General features: G+C 38.7%; 1 protein-coding gene across 1 annotated transcript in view; it reads right to left on the reverse strand.

Annotated features, from left to right (window-relative positions):
* The window catches only part of LOC307249482 (CUB and sushi domain-containing protein 1-like), a gene marked incomplete at both ends in the record, with an annotated part of 421,303 nt that overhangs the window by 168,026 nt on the left and 236,786 nt on the right, over positions 1-16,491 (reverse strand). The window contains 2 exons of the mRNA XM_080026212.1: positions 6,843-6,920; positions 7,907-8,019. Coding sequence (XP_079882338.1) covers positions 6,843-6,920; positions 7,907-8,019 — 191 coding nt within the window. The remainder of the gene's footprint in view (positions 1-6,842; positions 6,921-7,906; positions 8,020-16,491) is intronic.

Here is a 16,491-nt window from a genome sequence, read left to right on the forward strand (position 1 = left end):
CAATTTCTTAAAAAGTCACAACATACTCGTAAGAAAATCCAAATATGGACTGCATGTGAAACAAGTATGTAATGATTTAACAAAACCTTTAGGGAGACATCGTTAGAATAAAAACAACTTCTTTACAAAAAACATTTTGTGGTGGAAATGAGAACCAACATGTGCAGAGATGTAATGAGGAGAAGTGCATTCAGTTCTCAAATTGCAGCATCTCATTCGCTCCTGTTTCTCTCAGCTATCTGCATGATCTGATCTGTTCCTTAATAAGAAGAAAAAGAGCACAAGAGCAAAACACTATGACATGTTTTGCCCCTGCTCATATTTGGGATCTTGCATTAATTGTGGACATCGCTCTGGCTGGGAGCATCTGCTGAATGCCTATACGCCTGTAATGCAAATGGAAATGAGACCAGACAACACATGGCAGAAACCAGTTAAAACCAGCTCTGTCTAACCGCAGCTCTGTGGATGAATAATGGTGGCTGGCAAGACAACTAAAGAAATAAAAGGCAGAGAGAAAAAAGACACAATAAGTAAAATAGAAATGAGGAGAACGCTGACAAGGGAATACAGTCGCAGCAGAAAAAGAACAGAAGAGAATTTCCCCGAGGGTTATAAGATATGACATGGAGCAATATCTGACCTCTTAACATCTCTCTTTCTCTCTCTTTTTCTTCCTGCCTATCTCCCCTTGTATCTTTCTCTTTTTCATATCTTCCCGCATTCGCCTCTGCTCCCACTCACTCCTTTTTCTCTATTTTTTCTCTCACACACATTAACTGCAATTTAAAAAAAAAAAAGGATGCCGAAGTTTTGTGCACCCCAGCATAAAAGATGGATGAGTGATTTGCTGCAGTTGTGCGATTGTGTGTGCTGAGGGGTTGTGAGTCAGTGTACAGTCGCTGCGGGTTTTTTGTGTGAGATATGATGCAAACAGAACAAGCTGTCTTGTTGCTCCGCTGTGTTTTTGATGTTCTGTCCAAAAAAATCACCACACAAACACTCTAAAAAAGACACGTTCTATGTCAGGCTCCCTCATCCCTCTCTCCCTCACTAATGTTCAAATGGCTTCCATTGGCAGGAAATACAAAGGTTCATATTGACGGAACAAATCCAGCTCATGCAAACAACATGAGATTGTTATAGTGGAAGGGGGAAAAAAAGCTGCCAAATATCACTGCTGGGCTGATGTCAAAAAAAATCCTCAAGCAGACTTAATCCCATATTTGCACTTAAAAGACCGCTCAACATTTAAACACAAGCCTATGATGCATACTGTCATTTCCATATGATCAAAGTGCTTCCTGCAAACCTTTCATCTCTGCAAGTCAACTTTTTAGAAATATGTATAAAAATAATAAAAATATATAGGCTATATAAAAAAAAGTGATTAATTTTCTCATTGGTCCACATATGTTTGGCATTTCTGACGCCTGCAATAAATCTCCACTTTTTGTTAGCCAACCATGTATGTAAATCACAGTTTCAACGCACTGGTTGACTCTGTTTCCTGCCATTTGGCCTTAACTATTTACTTTGAACTCACCCCTAACTGTATGTAATATTTCTCTGAGCGGTGCTATACAGTATATTATTGCATTCCCTGCCTGGAAAATACTAGTACTTTGGAGTTTTTTAAGGCATATTGTAAGGAGCCCCCCGATCATTATGTAAAGGATATCCATTGAGCGTAAATACAGTTTGTGCCTGCTGCAATGGTGAAATGCAGTTAAGTACATTTACAATGCAGCCAGATCAGTTGTGATTGTGACACCTTTTTTTCTTCAATGACAGTATGACATTTATGAGTAAGAGTTGCTTAATGCAAATTTCACATTAATGTTTACATTACATCTAATCGATTGTGTGCTGTTCATTTAGATTGTCTTCGTTGCAAGAACACAGTTGTTGACTTTCCCGTAAGATAGAGTTACAAACCACTGGCTCAGTGAATTGTAGAACAATGCTACATAACATGGCAATACAAAAAAAAAAGATAAAACATTTGCATTGAAATTGCAAAACCCTGCAGCACAATGGGTTATTTATTATATCAGCTGACAGATGAACCAATAAGTAAGAAACCATGGTCAAAGAGTCAATGAGGGACGGTGCAAGGAGAAAGGGAGAGCGTGGGAGAGTAATTTTTTTTGTGAATGTGTGTGTGTGTGTGTGTGTGTGTGTGTGTGTGTGTGTGTGTGTGTGTTTCAAATCAACTGACATGTGTTTCATGTAAGAGCTTTTGAGGTGCTCTTCAGGCGCCTGCTGGAAGAGGAAAGAAATGTGTGAAGTGCAGTTTGTGTATACGCTCTGATTCGGCTCCTCTCATTGCCTCTTATCCACTCTGCCCTCTCTATTACCACCACCTTCCCGCGCTCACACAAGAGCTTAGGTCTACAGCCCCATGTTCCCAGCATCACTTTGTTGAGACCACTCGATTCGCCACATATCTGTTAAGACACCGAAACAGAGCCACATGTGTGTAAAATCCTAACCTGATGATCACAGACTGCGTTACTGTGAGGATCTCCCAACAAAAAAAAAACTACCTTGTCTGACAATCCTGAAGAAAACACTGATTATGAATCATGCTCTTACAATGATGATTCATTACAGTTATGGGTAATTGTCTTGAGAGATGAACTCCTTAATCACCATCTCTTAGCCTCTCTGTAATAATGACACATCCTCAGCAGTGTGCTAATGTTACCGCGGAGAGAGGTTTAACTGCGAGAAAGGGCTGTCTTGATTTGAACCACTACACTGTTCACGTTACCACTCGTAATTCATATATATTTTTCTTCCAATTGACTCATCTCTTGAGTGGAAATCTATCTATCCATCTGTCTGTATATATCTGTGTGTCTGTCTCCATATCTTGAGTATCACATAAGATTCTCATTAATAGCCGTTCTCAAACTGATTGAAACGTATTCTCATGTGAGTCCATCTATTTGACTGTGCTTTAATATAGGCTAGCTAGAGCCCGATACAGTCTTTTAGATTATGATTCATAAGCGCTGCATTCTCTAGACAGCAGGCACAAGTCATTATCATCCGTCTCTGGTTCTTTATAATGATTATTTATAGCATAACGGCTGCACATTCCCTGACATACATCTATAATATTACCACTGGGATCTCATGCCGTGTAAAGAAGTGTTGTTCAAAGACTGGTTAGGGACCAAATATGGATCTCTGCATTACTTTGTTAATGTTATAATGACCCTGGTTCCCAGTCTGATGGCCTAAACTGTACAACGCTTGGGTAACCTCCTTGAGCCTTTGGCCCAATGTGTAAACCCACATTAACTCAGTTTGGGTCCCAGTGATAAACAGTATGCAAGTATGTTTTAATGAGCATGGGTCCCATGGTGTGAAACTTAATCTGTGATTTAGGTCCAGAGCTGCGAAGCCTTAAGAGTTCCCTGGACTACACGTTTAACATTCATTATTATCATTCTTTGGCCCCCACATTGTGATAACAGATAACAGCGTGTGTTCTTTATAGTGCAGCAGTAATTCTATTTCTAGTATTTAAGGTCAAGAACCAATGGTGAGCACTGTGTTTTTAATTTACTTTTGTTTAGTGCAATGTGCAATCGGACCTGGACCCTCTGGTGAAAAAGTTTACTACAGGTCATAATGTTAAATGCAGCTGAGCTTTACAAATGTTTTTTTTGTTGTTTTTTTTTTTATTTATGAGGTAGGCATTTCTGGCTCCAATGTTAATTTATTTACATTATGATACAATACATTTACATGTCGGCCAGAAGGAAACCTCCATAGAGTCCAATGGAAGGAGAGTTATTCTATTAGTTGGATTCAGCAAAAGGACTTCAGGCAGTTCTCTCACATGGAAACAACTTTGGAACTTAATGTGTTTGCATGTATATATATGTGCATGCCTGGGGTTAGTATAAAAGAGTGTGTGCATGTGTGTGTGTGAGAGTGAGAGAGAGAGAGAGAGAGAGTTGCTGTTTTAAATTGTTGTCATTTGCTTTCCTGTAGGTGACTCAGGTTGGTAGGTGTGCAGCTGTTCTGACAAACACAAAAGACAAAATAAAGAGAGAGAGAGAGAGAGAGAGAGAGAGATATTTGAACTATTCACTGAGCTCCACATCCTTCATAAATATAATTATAAAATAAATAATAAATTAATAATATTAATAATTACAATAGTATGTGATCTGGGATCCCCGGGCATACACATGATCACACTCAAATACACACAGAGCATAGCTGTTTTAATTTGAATTGCTGCAACACATGAAGAAGCACACAAGCACATGATATTTCTATTTCACATATTCAAACATACACGTACACACACACCGACCATACTAACGTTAATTGCGCCAGCATATGCTTGGCAGAGCATGTAAATCAGCAGAAATATTGATGAAGGTTTTGTTATGAAGCTCAATGCTAAGAACTTGATGAGGTCTCTGTGATAATTAGAAGGTCTCTGTGATAATTAGAAGGCTTTGTCACATGATCTGAATAGTGACTACTGTTTCAGATACTTCTCCGAGCTGCCAAGAAACATGTCTGCAATCCCACATTGTAGAGATGGTTTTTCCTTAAATCACATGTATCATTTAATGTATTTTTTTAATGCCTGTTTTGTCAATATACTGTTTAAGTGCATCTGGTTTCTCATTAGCTGCTGCCGAGGTGAAAACCATATTTCTTCCAAGTCCAAATAGAAACGACCACCCATTTGCAATCAACTAATCAAACCCAATTAGCCCAGACTATACTTTTAACTGCTTGCAATATCAATGGGGGACCCTATTTGCATTTAAAATTAGACTTTTTCTTGTGACAAATTGATTACATACCCATTTAAGGCACTAGAATTAACGCTTGATAAAAAAATAATATATTTATCTCATGACTAGCTTTGAAGTATGCTTTCATTCAAAATCTTTCTCTCCTCGTATAGAATTTCAAAAGTTTAAGATGAAGGTTTTACCATGTTACAAACAGTGTCATGAAAGGCACAACACCCATTTAAAATGTAGGGTATTATGCATGTACAGTATGTACCCTGTATGATGTATGAAATGAGCTGAGCACATTTAAAGGACACATGAAAAAAGGGCGGAGAGTAGAAAATAATGCAGCAATACACACACTTACAAGATTCATTTTAACTTAAACTCCATAATTGACCTGATTAATGACCCCTTTTGGATTGCACCTTTTTCTCTACTGGCTTACAGTACGTCTCAGAGGTGGGTTGTCAAGAAATGTACCCTTAATGGAGAATACACTGTCTGCTGGATTCTTGGCTGCATCTCCAGAGGGGAATGAATAATATGCAATGGGCACATTTCCAGTTTTTTCGCCATGAAGAATATCAACACACTTAGCTTTTGGGAAATTACGTTAGTTAGAATATAAAAATAATGTGTAATGTATAACACGATTTATCCATTTGGGAAGCAATAGCTACAGCCAGGAGAGAGTGAGTCACTATGTTTCATTGAGTTCATTAGAGACTGTATTTGATTGTAGAATAGAACCAGCACAAGGAAGCGTACATGTGCAATCAAGCAAACACTTTGAAATCATCATCATCGGGGCTGTGGTGAAGTGGGTATGTAGGTAGTCCACTGGAGTGCAGGGTTGGTGGTTCGATCCCTCGTCACATGTTGAAGTGTCCCTGGGCAAGACACTGAACCCCAAATAACTCCCGATAGATAGCTTTCCCCCTCGTGGAAGCTGATGCTATCAGTGTATGAATGTATGTGTGAATGGGTGAATGTGTACAAAACATTGTAAAGCGCTTTGGGTCTGTGAAAAACCAGTGAAATGCGCGATATAAGTGGAGTCCAATTACCATCATCACAGAAACAATGCAGGGGCACTTAGGTATGACACAACAAGGTGAATACCAAACAACAAATTGTATTTTGTTGAAAATAAGATACAAAGATCACATACAGTAGTATGGCCTCCAGATTAACCATAGTCTTCTAGTACCAACTAAAAGAAAATCTTATATGATACGCTTAATTGTCCGGTCAATGTCATGACTCTTATTTTCACATTCTTAAATTGAGCATTTTAAAGCTTTCAACTTGAAATTAAATGCAAATACCGGGTGTATTGTAAATATGCATTTGCTTCTATAAATAATCATCATGTATAGATGAATCATATTGACCTCTGACTCTTTGTAGGAAAAAAAGAAAAAAAAAACATTGAAAAATGAAATTATATGAAACCACTGTGCCTTCCACTTCAAAGATGGATCCATGCTGTTTGTAATGTGTAGTAGTATGTACAGTATGATCAAATATTTACACTACTGTTCAAAACTTTAGAATCGCCTGCCAGAAAAGCTTGTTCGGAACAGCCAGATGGCTGAGAGGACTACTCTATATTTTAGTAGAGTCAGTCCTCACAAAAAGATGTTATTTTGGTTGCAAAACAAAAGAGAAATGTTTTGCAGATGGAGAATAAAACGCTGAACAATGGTCCAGCCAGACTCAAATTACAGGAGCAAAACAAGACACAGACACCGCTCAGCAACAGAGAAATGAGAATAGTAGAAATCACCAGTCATTGATAAACACAACTGTTAACGTATGAACATTTTTAAACAGTGGCAAGTATCTGTTTTAGTTTTTTGTCAGGTGCACAATATCTCCTCCAACGGTATTCTTAAAACTATTCTTAAAATGGCCTAATAGAAGGTGACTATATGGGGTTGGGGGAAAGAAAGTGCATATGCCGGTAACCAAATGTGCCTTGAGTCTGGTTTAAAACGGGTGTTCTACATGACTAACTGTCGACAAACACACACAACCAGAAGAAAGTGGTTTACTTACAGACAGCATTTTTGTGACTGGAGTCTTTACTTGGCATCATCTTCACCCCTCTGGACTTCAACTCTATTGCTTTCTTCACTGGAGAGAGGAGAGGAGATAGGGCTCATTAATTTAAGAATACACAATACGTTCTTAAACGTATATAACAGTACATCTATTTTAAGTGCTTATTTTCTCTGGGTTGCCATTCACTGCACATCAACAAAGGGTGCAGTCCAGAAAGTGCCTCACTCCCACGACACACCTACAACAAATGCAAGAGTGGCATAACGTGAAAACTAGCACAGGGGCAAAAAAGAGAAGATATTAAAAGCCACAGATTAGTGGGGACAAGAAAGGAGAAACAGGGTGAGAAGAGCAAAGCAGTGGAGCAACATTCAAATAAATGTATTCCATTTATTTCATCCAAAGCATTGCAGAACAATCTGTGCATCAACCAAAATACATTCCACTGAGGAACACACTTGCCATGAAAAGCACATATCTTTATCTCTCTCTCTCTCTCTCTCTCTCTCTCTCTCTCTCTCTCTCTCTCTCTCTCTCTCTCTCTCTCTCTCTCTCTCTCTCTCTCTCTCTCTCTCTCTCTCTCTCTCTCTCTCTCTCTCTCTCTCTCTCTCTCTCTCTCTCTCTCTCTCTTTCTCTCATTCACAGGCACGCACACACACACACACACACACGCATACACACATACACACACACACACACACACACACATCAGAAAAGACAGAAAGAGAAATTACAGAAGTATCAATGGCAATTAAATATGAGCCTCCACGTTGAAACCATTAGGCACTTTAATATGCTAAGTAAGACTTAAAACCAGTCAATTACATGACAGGAAAGGTCAACTCCAGTCAGGTGATTTCAGACTTCTGTCCCCAATAATTGCTATTCTCCATGACAGAATATGAATATGAATAACCACCTTGTATCGCTATCTTGTGATATACATATAAACACACAATATATATATATATATACAGTATGCTTCTGTATGTGTGTGTGTGTATATATATATATGTCATAGAAAAGCTACTTAATGAGACTGAAAGAGTGTGATATACCTTGGTATTGAGCACTGAATCCTTTCCTCCGGTGGTTGCTGTCTGAGCTGAAATGCATCCGAAGCCAGTTCTTATTTGAAATGACTGGTGAAGGCAAGGTGGTACCAGACAGCCTGAAAGCAGACACATAAGAAATGCCTTTAAAAAAAACATAGGTAAAACCAAACACAACTTGTAGAAGAATGAAGGCAGTGCCAAAACTTAAGACGTAGTATTCACATCTTTAATATTTTCTGGAATGTGTAAGCCATTATAAATGAGTGTATAAATCCTAACCTATGGATAATACAGCAGCGAAATACAAGGCTGATGAGAAATAGAGTAACAAAACTGAAGCTGTTGTTGTTGCACAGTGTCCAATGTTGCGCACTGGCACAGACCCCCTCTCCAGCAAATGAAATGCATTTTTTATTATGTTAGTGTATTGTAATGTATTTCCATTTTGCGTATGGTCCACAACGTTGGCAAATATCATGCAGACAGAGAGATTATGTCCTCTTCCAAAGATGGACAATGTTTGCCATAACCTTCTGTTGCATGCGTGCACTCGGTTCATGGCCGTGCTCATGTTCTCAACGTTACCTATTTCAATAAGAATACTTAACACAAATCTAGTTGATTAAAAATGAACGAGTGCAGAATTTTAGATCGGGGCACACCTTATTGCAGTTGTGAAAAATGTTGTGAAATAATAACGCGTCACAAACAATCGCCAATGCAGCCTTAAACAGTGTAGAAAAGAGAAGTGTGAAAAACACCAGGATCCAACCAGCTTCATTTGAGGGGTTGCACAAAGAAACATCCCTGTTTGAAGCAAATCTTTTCAGAGTTCAAAGTATGATGTTGATGCCACTTTGCATTGAGGTACTAGGGCTGGCTGTTTAGGGAGATTTGTACTGAAAGGCAATTTGCTTCACTGGCTTAGAAAATGTCCATCAGGGAATTGAATGAGTGACATTACAATAAAAAATCACCACTAACCAGAAGCATAGCCCTGTGGTTGTACCGGGGAAACAGATGCACTTCGTAATCCGAGTGTGCTAAACTAAGGACTATTTAGCTAATTCAAAATGACATGCTGAAAACATGTTATTTTCACTATTTGAAAATATCAAAGAATAAAACCTAGCTCTGACTAACTGAAAATCCAGAGGAAGCCATATTGTGAAGTTGTCTAAATTACGGCAATGATGGTAGTGGTTTGGGGATTTGAGATATGTATGATTCATTGTGATTCTGGGCTCAGAATACAAGAGCTATTATGTAACCAGATTTTTTTTATGATAAAATATATAGTAAAGCAGAGTCGTTGAATGGAGACAGTGAAGTAGGAAAAAGTCAGAAAAAGTTCATATGTTCAAATACAGTTTTGAAATCATCACTCCTGAGATGATGAGTTGGTTGCCGATGGTAAGTCTTGCATCAGCTTGAGCTGCAATCGCATTTTGTTACCAACGGCAACCATATTTAAAATGTGGGAAAAATGTTGCACTGAGACAAAAAAAAAAAGGAAATGATGTAAGAGACAGCCTGGAAGCCAATGTTCTACCATCCTCCAAAGAGCAACAGGAGCCACTGTAACCGCACTTTAATAATGCCGCAGGTGTACTGAGTAGATAGAGAGAGACAGTGAGAGAGGAGGAAACACAGATAAGAAAAGGGCAAAAACTAAATATGAGAAGAGGGAGAACATTGTTTTTTTTAAGAATAATATTAATAGTGCTTCTTAGAGGAGCTTATTGGGTGCTTATTATCGGAGAAACAGCATTGTATATCTGTTAATGAGATAGCTAAATAAATGCAGGGAAAGGGAAGATGAATAATTTCAGATAAGAGAAAGCACTGCCAATGTGTCTACCTGAGGGCAGTAGACAGTGAATAGACCACAGTGCACTAATTTGTGGGCTGCCAATGAGTCCACTAGTGGACCTTATCAGTTAATGTGATAGAATAGACATGCATGGTTGAGGTGCATACATGTTTTAATTAAAGTCTGACATAAGCTTAAAAAACAAAGGAAAATTATTTTTTAGGGACACTATACAGGTGCATATAAAGTCACACTTTCATAACATGGCAGACAGTGAATACTACACACTGTAACTGTATACTGTAGGCAGTGATTTGGAACACAAACAATGTTCTGCACCTGACTCTGATTTATGATGGCCATAGTCAGGTGTGAAGCAGAATTGATGTATTTCTCTACAGACACCAATAAAGTATTATATTATTGGGCTTTTACTCTTGTGAGATTCTTTGTTTGAACTTTCAGTGCACTTTTAGTCCGGTCATGTTTGTGAGTGTGGGATTTTATGTCAGCTTGGCTTTCTAAATCAGCCTGGTAAAAATGTTCTTAGACAACATATCGGGTGTAAAAAGATTTATATGATGAAACAGCTCACTGTTATATAACAACAGAAGCAGTGCCTTCGCTGTTTGGCCTCAGACTCAAGTCAGTGGAAATATGACTCACCCTTGTGAGGAAAACTGAATATATTGCAATGAGAAAAACAATTCAACAAGTAATCATTTTCCATTTTGTCAAGGAGAAAAGTGAGCTGACACCAACATTGGAAGAAACAATAGTGTGGTCAAATGTACATCTATCTACTGAATGACAAGGAGTTCATGTTTTAGGGGTAATCATTACTGCTCAAGGCTGTAGCCGTGGAGTCAACAATATGGGGGACCACATCTGCCATTAGGGGCAGGGGGTCTCTAGGAATGGTCGAAAACAATGTCACATGGGATACTGACCTAACTGTTACCTTTTAATGACTCAAGTTAAGTGTTCCTATTGGTATGGTATGGTGTTACAATAATAAATGTCTCATCAACAACATTGGGAGCATTAACCGATCCTCATATATTATACAAAGCTGGTGAGTGGGATATGCTCAGATTGTGTGGGCTAGCTAATGCAATCACAAATCACAGTGATATAGCCTACGTAACATATTACATTCTAATTATGATGAAATTACCTAATTATTATTTCAGATGGTGGGACAAGGCTGCCTTTTTGCCGCATCATTAAGGGTAATGTGTACCCCTCAGTGTATATATTATAATTACGACCTTGATTAAGAAGATTCACAGGAGAATATTGTATCATCTAAACAATGGGCTCAGCTGATCATGATGTTCTTCAATTTCACATGATTTTAAAGACCCATCTGTGCACTTTATATAATTCCATCAAGGCAAATAATAATTGAATATAAATCCAACATTGTATTCTAATTTAAAACTACTAATATATTGTTGGTTTATCTGGAAAGAGAGACTTTAACAAAACTCATCCGGTCACTGTTTGCCACATTTTTACATGTGCTCATTTAAACCGAACACACCCAATTACAACAGCTGACAATGCTGGATTCTGTCCTACACAAGATTTCCAAAAACATCCTACAAAAATGGTTTAATTGACCTTTGCAATACACATGGTGCTGTGCTATAGTCTGACAACTACTGTGTTCAAATAGACTCGGTAAAAAGTTTAAATAGCTGTGAACGTAACAGTATTTTACATCTTTGGAAGGTTAACCAAGACTTAGACTAATTTGTCATTTTAAACTGGATGAAACTAAAACCAATATTATGTTTCCTCAAAAAAAGGCTGTAACCACACTTACCAACCAAGATTAAGCCAAGGAAAAGTCTTATAATAAAGTATTGCTAGTTGAGATATTCACAATCCCTCACAACAATCCTAAACTTTGCATATGCACAGTTTTCTTTTTTTTCTTTTGTTCTTTAAACACGATTTCATAGCCAAACAGTTTTCCTTTGGTTGACCTGATTGGCTGAAAGGGCGTCGTGGGGTATAAGTCTGCTTTGTCATGTGACAGTGACATATTTTTCATTCAGTATGTCAGGTTGCCAGAGACTAATGGCCAGCTCTCTCACTGGAGCCACCTGTGTTTAAACATGTCTGCGCTTCACTAAGATTAAGGGTGATAAGTGGTTCCCAGAAGAGATCTTTGAGCATAGTGCTTTGGAAGATTTGTTCTTGTCAGGTCTCTATGCTTTAACAAATGCGTGTTTATTTGTCTATTTTGATAATTTGGTGCCTCCTTCCTGCTCTCTAGTGGTAAGAAATCAATTATCAGAGCACTAACACAAAGAACAGAGAGCTGTCTGAATAAAAGACCCTTTAAAATGTTTTGTTTTCCGGTACCATGATTTAAGATTAAGTACATGTTGATGTATGTCTAGAATTGGTTTCACTGAATATAGTCATTGTGTGGTGGGAAGGGCAAAAAGATAATGTAATATGAAGAAAAGTAGAGAAGTAAAAAGTGTGAGATAAGCTGCTCCTCTTCCATTACTCGTGGGGTATGCCTGACATGGGAGGGAGGAGGAGGAGAGAGGGGTCAGACATGAGAGACTAAACCAAAAAAAATTGAGAAGAGTAAAACCACAGATAAAAAGTTTGAAAGGAGACAGGCTAAGTTTGTGAAACAAAAGAAGAGAAGAAAGGACAGAATGGGCAGATTATAAAGGACAGGTCCGATATAATCTACAGCAGGTTATAGGACGACAAGCAAGACATTTGAGAGGATGAAAAAACCTCAGGGTGAAAGAGAGCAGAAAAGTACAGAGGACAGAGAAAAAAGACACATGGAAACCTGTGAAGAAAAAAGCATGGGCTGATGGATGAAGAACTCGGGGGAAGTAAGTGAGAGAGTGTGATTCTCTTAAATGAACAGGAGGTTACTACACAAGCCGCGAGGGGGAGGTGGAAAGGTAAGAAAGGGGGAGGGCAAGGAAGCAAAGTCTAAATGAGGTTGGTCATTACAAACACCCGGTTGCAGAGGATAGAGATAAATGAGAAAGCTAGTGAAGCTGGAAGGAGAGGAGTGATGGGGTGGAGAGCAGGACAGAAAAGAAATAACTCACAAGGATAAAGAAGAGGATGGTGTTTGTACAGAAAGGGGCAGCAGAAAGAAGAGGTTTAAGACAAAACAAAGACAGGATGAGAGCAGAGGAGAGACGATCAGACCAAAAAAGAGGAAAACAGTTTGACGCATCCAAGTGGATAAGACAGTAGCAAGAGAGAGGACAGAGAGGAGAAAGGGACAAATAAACTAAAAGCAGGATAGAAGTATCTCTGTGCGTGCTTGCTGTAGCACTTCCATTGTATTAGCCAGTAGCTTTCTAGGAATACATGTACATCACAAACCCAGATAGACATTTTCTTTTCTGTCCATTGTACTGTTAGTCTAGCCTTGGCCCATCCTATTGGCAGCTTGGATTGCTGCCAATACCTTATCTTAGGTTCATTCCACTGCTGCACTTAATCTAGGTCCCTGTGGATGTAAGCATCTGCAAAATGACAAAAGGGGCACTGTAAAAATAAATGATTGGATACAAGTCAGAAAAGTTGGAGAGCACACATTATCCATAACAGATAGCCGTTTGGTCCAAGTGCTTTGTGCAAAAACCCTGGTTCGCCGCTATTTTTAATCTCATAACACACCCACACACCCACACACACAGACTAACAAACACACACACCCACCCACCCACACACACACACACACACACACACACACACACACACACACACACACACACACACACACACACACACACACACACACACACACACACACACACACACACACACACACACACACACACACACACACACACACACACACACACAATGAAATGCAGAGCCAGTAAACATAATTTAAAATGTAAATGTAATAACAGGAAAAGAGATGTGTTTCAAAGTGGTGAAAAGGGACTTAAAAGAAGGCTGGTGGTTACAAAAAGAGTAGCAGTGAGAGAGGCAAACCGCAGGAGGAAAGCAGCACAAAAACATAATAAAGAAGAAAATTCAAGGGAGAAGGTAAAATGACATGAAGAAAGAAAAGATTCATGTTTCAAATATTGATGAGTGCCTATTTATTTGGCAAATGTAACTGAATCTTTCATGGCAAGGTACTGGGAATGGAAAAGGTTCATCCAGAGATATTGAGGCCCTTTTGTGGTGCACTTTGAGTTGGCAGACAAGCCCAGAAAGAATCAAGTTGCTGTCATAAAAATAATAATCTGTATTTGTATAGCACCTTTCATACATAAAATGCCGCTTAGAGTGCTTTACATGCACAAAATAAAGATAATACAATACAAGCACTCTAGACACCTAAACCTTCCTCGAGAAAAGTCGTGTTCAGGGCTAGAGGGGAAATCTTCCATTTATGCGGCACAATGTGGGCTGTGTCTTGGGCGTATAAGGTATTCCCAACAGTGTCAACGTAAAATAAAACCATGCAATTGTTTTTTTACCAGTTTTCTGCAAGAGATTTTTGCTGAAGTATAGGGTGTCAGAACAATCTAATTTGTTCAAGCAAGGCAGGGGAATTTGATTATGGTGTGTCTTCCATTTTCTTCTGTTTATGTTTAACACAGAGAAGAAATCCGCAGTGACATCATTTTGGCATTCCCCCTGTTTGCAGATTATGTTGTCCTTTATATCTGAATCCCCTGGAGATGTCAACAATCATCAGCTTCATGACTGCAAACATAGTTGGTTGTTTGTTCCATGATGATCAACTGCTTCATGGATATACCATTCCATATATCCATACAAGTGACAGCCAGTTCTGCGCACCAAAGAAGACAAAAATGCCATCACACCACCAGGTGAGATGGGGTTGGTGAGTAGGGTGTGACCCTAGATGAGTGTAAGAATGAGAGAATTTTGGCGAACAGCAGGAACATGACACTGATTGAAAGAGGCCAGTTGAGGAAGTTCTTAAAAATGGTAAGGTTGCCTTACCAGCCAACTGAGAGGGGGTTCAGTGGAAGAGCCAGGGCCATCTCCAACCTGGGGGACTGTGGATCCCCCAAAGAAGGTGAAAGAAGGTATCACAAAAGTGACATCTGGGCTGCTGATCTCACTGTAAGAAGTGATTTTGTCGTGGTTAAATTACTAGAAAATGACCTGGATAAGTCACTAGAAAATTGATGATTGAATGGAAATTATTAATAGCTACTCCTGTTTCTATTGCAGCCAATAAAGTAATTAAAAATTAAATTGTTTGTATAACGAAGAGAGAGAGAGAGAGATTCAAAGAGAGAGGTCTGACTGACACAGAGAAAAGTCAATAGAGATTAGAAAATAGGACCGATAAACAGTTTACAATCCAATGAAAATCAAATCGTTATAATATCGTACCATACTTCCATCACACCCATCAACACTGACACATCTTCTCTCATGTGTCATGGATTTAGGAAGGAAGACTGGTGTGTGGGCATCACACAATATGGGTCCCAATATCCATACTTCCATGTTATTAAAGTATGCCAGAAAAAGAGGCAGGATGTCAAAATACATGCATCTAACATGCAGTATGCAAACAATACCTAGATGGCCTGGGTATGGGGATTTGGGTATGCTGACCCACAATCCTCTGTGCAGTGGAAGTCCCATCGACTGTGCCCCCGAGAGAGAACAACCAGCAATGCAACAGATCAATAAGCAGCAGGATCAAGTTCAAGGTGCTATGTTATGATAGTAGTGTGTTCCAATTGTATGCACACTGCATGCAAACTACATACTTTACAAAAGTTAAAAAAAAAAAAAATATATATATATATATATATATATAGATATGTGATTTGTTCAGTTACTCTGTTTCCCAATTAACTTAATAATTGGCTATCACAGCCTTCTATTTACCCTTAGTTTGAAGATAGGAGAGAAGAAAATCCGATGTTGAAATTCAAAGATTACATCAGCCTCTTTAAATCAGCATAACAAACTACTGCTTATTAAAAATCCTTCACTATCGTGGTGATGATACATTACAGCAAGTTTGTGAGATTGCAGCACTGGCAACTGGGTTAAAAATCAATGTGAATAATATAGTAAGCAATAAGGAACAAAATATGATTAATTGCTGTTGGCCGCAGTCTTTGGATATAACGGCCTTTAGCAGAGTAAGAATTCATTCAGTTGAAGAAAATGACGATACTAATACACTGTCGGGCTTTAAGCATTTCAGGTTTCCTTGGGCTTTGAAATACCACAATAAAGGAGGAGTGGAGGACAGGAAGGTTGCAGGGAAAGAGAAATAGGGGATAGCCAGAGGGAGCACAGAGAATAGAGGGAACTGAGAAAAATGAAGGAAGCGTAAATGTTATAAGCGTAGAGGTTATGGTGTAGAAAGGAGGAAGGGAGTTTAAGAGCTGGGAAGACCTGAGTTAAATACTACATTTGATAAACAGAGACAATTTTGAGTAATCGGATGGACAATCTGTGAAGATAACAGCTGTAACGCCATTCCAGATAGCTGCTTGTATTGCATGTGAAGGGTTTATTCAAGATAAGCTGTTTATGTGTTCTTTATATTCAGGTCACCAAAATCCCAGTGCACATAAATAAACAGGTATAGCGGGCTCCCCAAAGACTGGGAAAACAAATGGAAAAGTTGCCTCGATCTATTTGCAAATATTGGATATTGAATACTGTCTGTATTCCTCAGGAAATATAGACTGTATCCTTGCTATCCTAAATAGGACAATGCCATGTACATAAACAAGCAAAAAAAAAAAATCGT

The sequence above is a fragment of the Ammodytes marinus genome, assembly GCF_949987685.1.
Source record: "Ammodytes marinus genome assembly, chromosome: 1".
Taxonomy (NCBI): Eukaryota; Metazoa; Chordata; class Actinopteri; order Uranoscopiformes; family Ammodytidae; genus Ammodytes; species Ammodytes marinus.